General features: G+C 46.3%; 1 protein-coding gene across 1 annotated transcript in view; it reads left to right on the forward strand.

The window, feature by feature from the left end:
- Positions 1 to 5,739, forward strand: part of HSD17B12 (hydroxysteroid 17-beta dehydrogenase 12) — a 94,532-nt gene that overhangs the window by 68,633 nt on the left and 20,160 nt on the right. Inside the window, 1 exon segment of the mRNA XM_065685902.1 lies at positions 4,480 to 4,514. Coding sequence (XP_065541974.1) covers positions 4,480 to 4,514 — 35 coding nt within the window.

The following is a 5,739-nucleotide window of genomic DNA, read 5'->3' on the forward strand; positions in this document are numbered from 1 at the left end:
ACCCCAAACTCTATGGTAGCATTATGTGTGTATGTGCATCACTGAAAACCAAGCAAAACCCCTCGACAGCTACTGCTGCAGCCCTCCTAACCAAAGGAGCTGTACCCCAAACTCTATGGTAGCATTATGTGTGTATGTGCATCACTGAAAACCAAGCAAAACCCCTCAACAGCTACTGCTGCAGCCCTCCAAACCGAAGGAACTACACCCCAAACTCTATGGTAGCATTATGTGTGTATGCGCATCACTGAAAACCAAGCAAAACCCCTCGACAGCTACTGCTGCAGCCCTCCAAACCAAAGGAGCTGTACCCCAAACTCTATGGTAGCATTATGTGTGTATGCGCATCACTGAAAACCAAGCAAAACCCCTCAACAACTGCTGCTTCATGGTTGTGTGCCAACATTTTGCCAGGTTCTGGCAGTGTTCAAGGCCAGGTTGGACAGTGCCTTTGGGACGTGGTTTAGTGTGAGGTGTCCCTGCCCATGGCAGGGGGTTGGAACTGGATGATCTTGAGGTCCTTTCCAGCGCAAACTATTCTGTGATTCTATGATTCTGATGTCAAGGAGGCTGTCCTGAGCAGCTTCCTCAGACGTGCGTACACATAGACAGGTCCTCCCTCTGCTCTAATGCAGACTTTCAGGAAGAAAAGCCCAGATTGCTTTGGATGAGCTGGCAGTTTTCACAGAGCCTGGTGTCTGGCTACTTGTCTGCAATAACCCAGCTGTCAGAGTCTTGGGAACATCCATGTTTTCATCTGCAGCACTGGTATTTCTATGGAAAGTAGTATTTGTTCAGGAAAATGATGATGCGAAGGAAAGCAAAGGGAGTTCAGCAACCACCAACTGAAGGCACTCAGCTGAGGGTAGTTCCCAGCCCCTCCTTTAGGTTTCCTGCCGCTTTCTTCTTCCTTTATTAGATTGCTTTCAGAGAAAGAAACACTGCTGTGGAGTTCTCTGGCACCCTGTGTGCCAATTCCTATAGACGCAGACTTGCAATGCGTTGGCATTTACAAAGTACACCCTGTTAATAGAATCGCAGACTCCTAGAAAGGTTTGGGTTGGAAAGGACCTTAAGCTCATCCAGTTCCAACCCCTGCCACCGGCAGGGGCACCTCGCACTAGAGCAGGGTGCTTCGAGCCCCTGTGTCCAACCTGGCCTTGAACACTGCCAGGGATGGGGCAGCCACAGCTCCTCTGGGCACCCTGTGCCAGCGCCTCAGCACCCTCACAGTAGAGAACTTCTTCCTTATATCCAGCCTGAACTTCCCCTGTTTCAGATTGAGCCCATCACCCCTTGTCCTATCATTACAGTCCTTGATGAAGAGTCCCTCTCGGTTACAGAGCTGGCTATTCCTAAATCAGATCTAGCTAAATTCTGGATTATTTATCTGAGCTATTTATTCAATTCTAGATATTTGTTGTTGAACAAATTTCATAATGGCACATCTGAGATTATAGCTATTGAAGGCAAGAATTAACCTATTTAGCTATTCGGATAAAGATCATGCAAGCACGTATGGACACCGATTAGTGACAAAACTACATTTCTGCTATAGATTGTTTTACTTGAGTCAATGCTGGGGATATTTCTCTGTGTGTGTGTGTGTATAATGTATGGATTTGCCAGACCCGAGCAGAGCTGCAGAATGCCCTGCCAACACATTTCCAATAGCGCTCCTGCACTGCTGGAACAGTCAGAGTATGGACTTGGCTGGGTGAGGAGGGGCTGACTCAGACGGTTGCCTTCTGTTGTTTTAGTCTTTAAAAGCAATGGTATGTTTTCTGTACGTAAAGATCCCGAATATTCATGCATCTCCTTTCACACATCACAAAGTGTAAAAATACAGATAGGAAAAACACTTTTGCCCTATTTCACAGATTTTGGTTTAATTCCCTCGAAATACTAATTTTAATAGAAACAAATGGAAGGGATGTTGGGTATTGGAGCCAGTTTTGCCATCAGTGTTTTTCTGTGGGGGGGAAAAGGATTTTTGGTCCAGCTGAACTTTAGAAACAGACTGTTTTAACACAGCTGGTGATGGGAGACCTCTTGAATTCTACCTGAATTGTACCTTTTGTTCTATCTCAGCTGTCAATGTCCTCATGTTTTTTTAATACATATAATTCAAACACTTATTGCAGCATGTTTTTCTGGGCACTTTACTGGGGTATCAGTAGGAACCAGCAGGTTTGTGATGCACTGTTAGAGCTGTTTTGGTGGGTTGCAGTTTGGATTTAGACCATGAATGCATTTGTGTGGATTTATGATAGTTTCAACCATGGAGTCCCCTCTGCAGTACAATGGGAGATCCTGTACTGCTATTTCAGACCACTTCGGGGTTGCCTAAGGGAAGGCAGTTCCAGTCCATGTCCCTGTGTCCATCTGTGGTCAATCCTCCATCCCTGGCAGCGTTCAATGCCAGGTTGGACAGAGCCTTAGGCAACATGGTCTAGTGTGAGGTGTCCCTGCCCATGGCAGGGGGTTGGAACTGGATGATCTTAAGGTCCTTTCCAACCCAGATCAGCCTGTGATTCTATGATAAGCAGCTTTACACTGCCCTGAGGGGCAAGGAACAATCTGCTGCTTTTTGCAAAGGGATCTGTGGGAGAGCTCATAAAGCTTGCAGCAGATAAAAGATGTGCCAGTCTTGAACCAGTGTTAAAATTAGCCCAAATCATTCTTTCTCTGTTGACATTAAAATAAATACTTCTTCCCACACCTTTCTTGAAGCATTCCTGTATGGAAAAGCTCATGTATACTTAGATGTAATGTTAGGAGGTTTGATGAAGTGGCATCAGATCTGTTTTGCTTGGTGATGTGTACCAACTCCGACTACTTAGTTCGACTTCTGAGGCAGTGCTGAGAGTTAAGTATATCAACAGATGACTTCATGACAGCAAGGTCTGCTCAACTCCTGCCTGTACAGTCCCTTATCGAAGCTGTCATGCAGCACGGCTGATGGCAGTATCTATTCCAAGTGAGAAATGCTACTAAAATACAAATCGCATCCCTTCTCTACCATTTCCTTTGTGTGTCAGCTGCAATCGACTTGAAACTTTTTCTGCAGTGACTTTTCTCTCCTGACAGCATATGTTTTATAATATAACAGTCAAACCAAACCAAAACCCCCAAACCCAGATTCATTCATATGTAAGGGCTAATGCTGTGCTGATACGAAGAACATGCTGCAATAAGATTTGTTTCTTCGCAATGAAAGTGCTTACAGGTGTTCTGTGATCCTGTATATGCTGATATCTCTTTTTGCTGTGGTTTTCCTGTTATACTACTCAAATACTTCATGCTTGAAGCTATCAAAGCAATTTGCTATCAGTGGGAGTACCAATGCATTTTGGTGCCATTAGTATTTTATTACCCCATCTTCAGTGTGTTCTCAAGAACTTTGTTTGGAACGCCTTGTAAAGATGTGAAAGTGGTAGTGATTTATATTGCTTGTCTGCTCTGTCTTTGGTGTCAGTGACATGACGTTTATTAACAGGGTTAGTTGGGGACAGGTAGTATTTGGCACAAACTTAACTTTGGTGACATTACGTAAAGGCAGAGATTTCGGATGTGAGCCTTATTTTAGGATGGCAGTAATTACTAGGAGGAAAATGAACTATTTCACATTAAAGTTGTTGAAGTTCGGATCGATGCTTGAGTTGTTTCCCTCATCAGAGCTGCTCTGTCTGCAACTGGGAAGCTTGTGGTAGGATTACTGCTCTGGAGAATCCTTCAGCCGGGTTGTAAATGGATTGCTCAGGCATAAGGAAGGCAGGAGCATCCCAAGCAGTAAGGTTTGCCAAATTCCTCATGGAGGTGTAGGTTCCTCAGTGTGAAACCATCTGTGTAATCAGCAAGAAATCATAGAATCATAGAATAGTTAGGGTTGGAAAGGACCTTATGATCATCTAGGTCCAACCCCCCTGCCATGGTTTGGGGTCTTAAATGCTTTCTGTAGGTAACATAGTGTAGGAAACTCATATTCACTCTTTGTGGCCAGAGCTCTTGCTGCTCCACAATTGAAGTTAAACCCAGCAGTTCGCTAAGCCTAGCTAAAATAGGTTGGATATTGTCTGGCGCCTTCTTGGCATAGGTGGTAAACTTAGTCAGTCTTAAGGAAGATGGATGCTTTTTGTGGGGAGAGAAAGACCATACGTGTGCCGTAGTATGCTGGTGTTTTAATGTTCTTTAGAGGCCACTGATGCTGCGGAGTGGAGAAGGAATTCTATTTACTCTTGTGCTACTAGCTGGATGGGTTCACCAATTCAGTGCGCGCACACACACTGCTTGGCAGAGCCAAGTTATCCAGGTAGAATAAAAATAACCAGCCTACGCAAAGTATGGTCCCTGCTTCCCTGAGCCAGGGTTGGGGCGGAGGGGGTGGCAGCTGCTTTGGGAGGAAAAGGGAGGCTTCCCTCGGTCTCTCGCTGTCTGGTGTCTGCCTTCTCAGCCATCGCGACTGTTTTCTTTCTGCAGATGACACGACTGGTGCTGCCCGGCATGCTGGAAAGGTGAGTCACAGCCACGCCACCCAGACAAAGTCATCGGGATTTATAGGGGAGAATCCTTTCTTGAAAAATTCATTACTGTGACTAATCAGCCCCAGTCTCCATGTTTTAATGGCAGAGTAATGCTGGGTGAGTCACGCTGATGGTGCATGAATCATCAGACGGTGGAAGCCTTTTCCACTCGATTCCCTTTTTATTCCCCCCCCCCTCTCCCTTCGCCACTGTTGTGGTGATTCCTTTTAGAACAGAATTAAAAAGCCCATCTGACTCATCAGCACTAACTCAACAACCTGCTATTCTGAGGGGGTGGTTACAGTTCCTGGGAATAACCTTCTTAAGGCTATTTCTCTAAGTCATTGTAAGGAAAATGGATGCAAAGAGTATGTTCTCATTATACAGTAGGAGGTATGTTGAGGAAAGTCTGTGATCATTTGGAAAAGCAGAATTGGAGGCCAGCTCTTTAAAATAAAAGCTAATGCACACCACTGTCGCTACACAAGATGTGTGCTGACTTCCTAGCCAGCTCCAGGTGAAACTAAAAGGTGCGCAGCTTCCGCATAGTCCCTCCGGGCTGTTGCCTAGCTGATGCTGACTGTCCCAAGCTGTTTGTCTTTGTGGTGCTACAGAGGTCTTCACCTCTGCTCTGGAGCCAGGCTGAGAGAGTTGGGCTTGTTCAGCCTGGAAAAGGGAAGGCTCCAGGGACACCTTAGAGCAGCTTCCAGCACCTAAAGGGGTCAACAAGAAACCTGGAGAGGGGCTTAGGACAAGGGCCTGTAGGGACAGGCCAAGGGGAATGGCTTGAACCTGCCCGAGGGGAGACTGAGATGAGCTCTTAGGCAGAAGCTCTTCCTGTGAGGGTGCTGAGGCGCTGGCACAGGGTGCCCAGAGAAGCTGTGGCTGCCCCATCCCTGGCAGTGCTCAAGGCCAGGTTGGACACAGGGGCCTGGAGCAAGCTGCTCTAGTGGAAGGTGTCCCTGCCTGTGGCAGGGGTTGGAACGGGATGAGCTTTAAGGTCCCTTCCAAGTCAATCCAGTCTGGGATTCTGAACCTGGCTTGCTGGCATTTACACTAGGTGAGGTCTGAGCTATGCTTGCAATACTGAAGAAGGCTGTGTACAGCCATGCACGAGAGTCACCATGGTATCACCTCCAAATGAGTACTGTAGGAGCAGCATAAATATGGGGAAAAGCTGCAAATCAGACAGAGATAAAGGAAAAAAAGGTGTTTA

Source organism: Lathamus discolor, chromosome 6 (assembly GCF_037157495.1).
Source record: "Lathamus discolor isolate bLatDis1 chromosome 6, bLatDis1.hap1, whole genome shotgun sequence".
Taxonomy (NCBI): domain Eukaryota; kingdom Metazoa; phylum Chordata; class Aves; order Psittaciformes; family Psittacidae; genus Lathamus; species Lathamus discolor.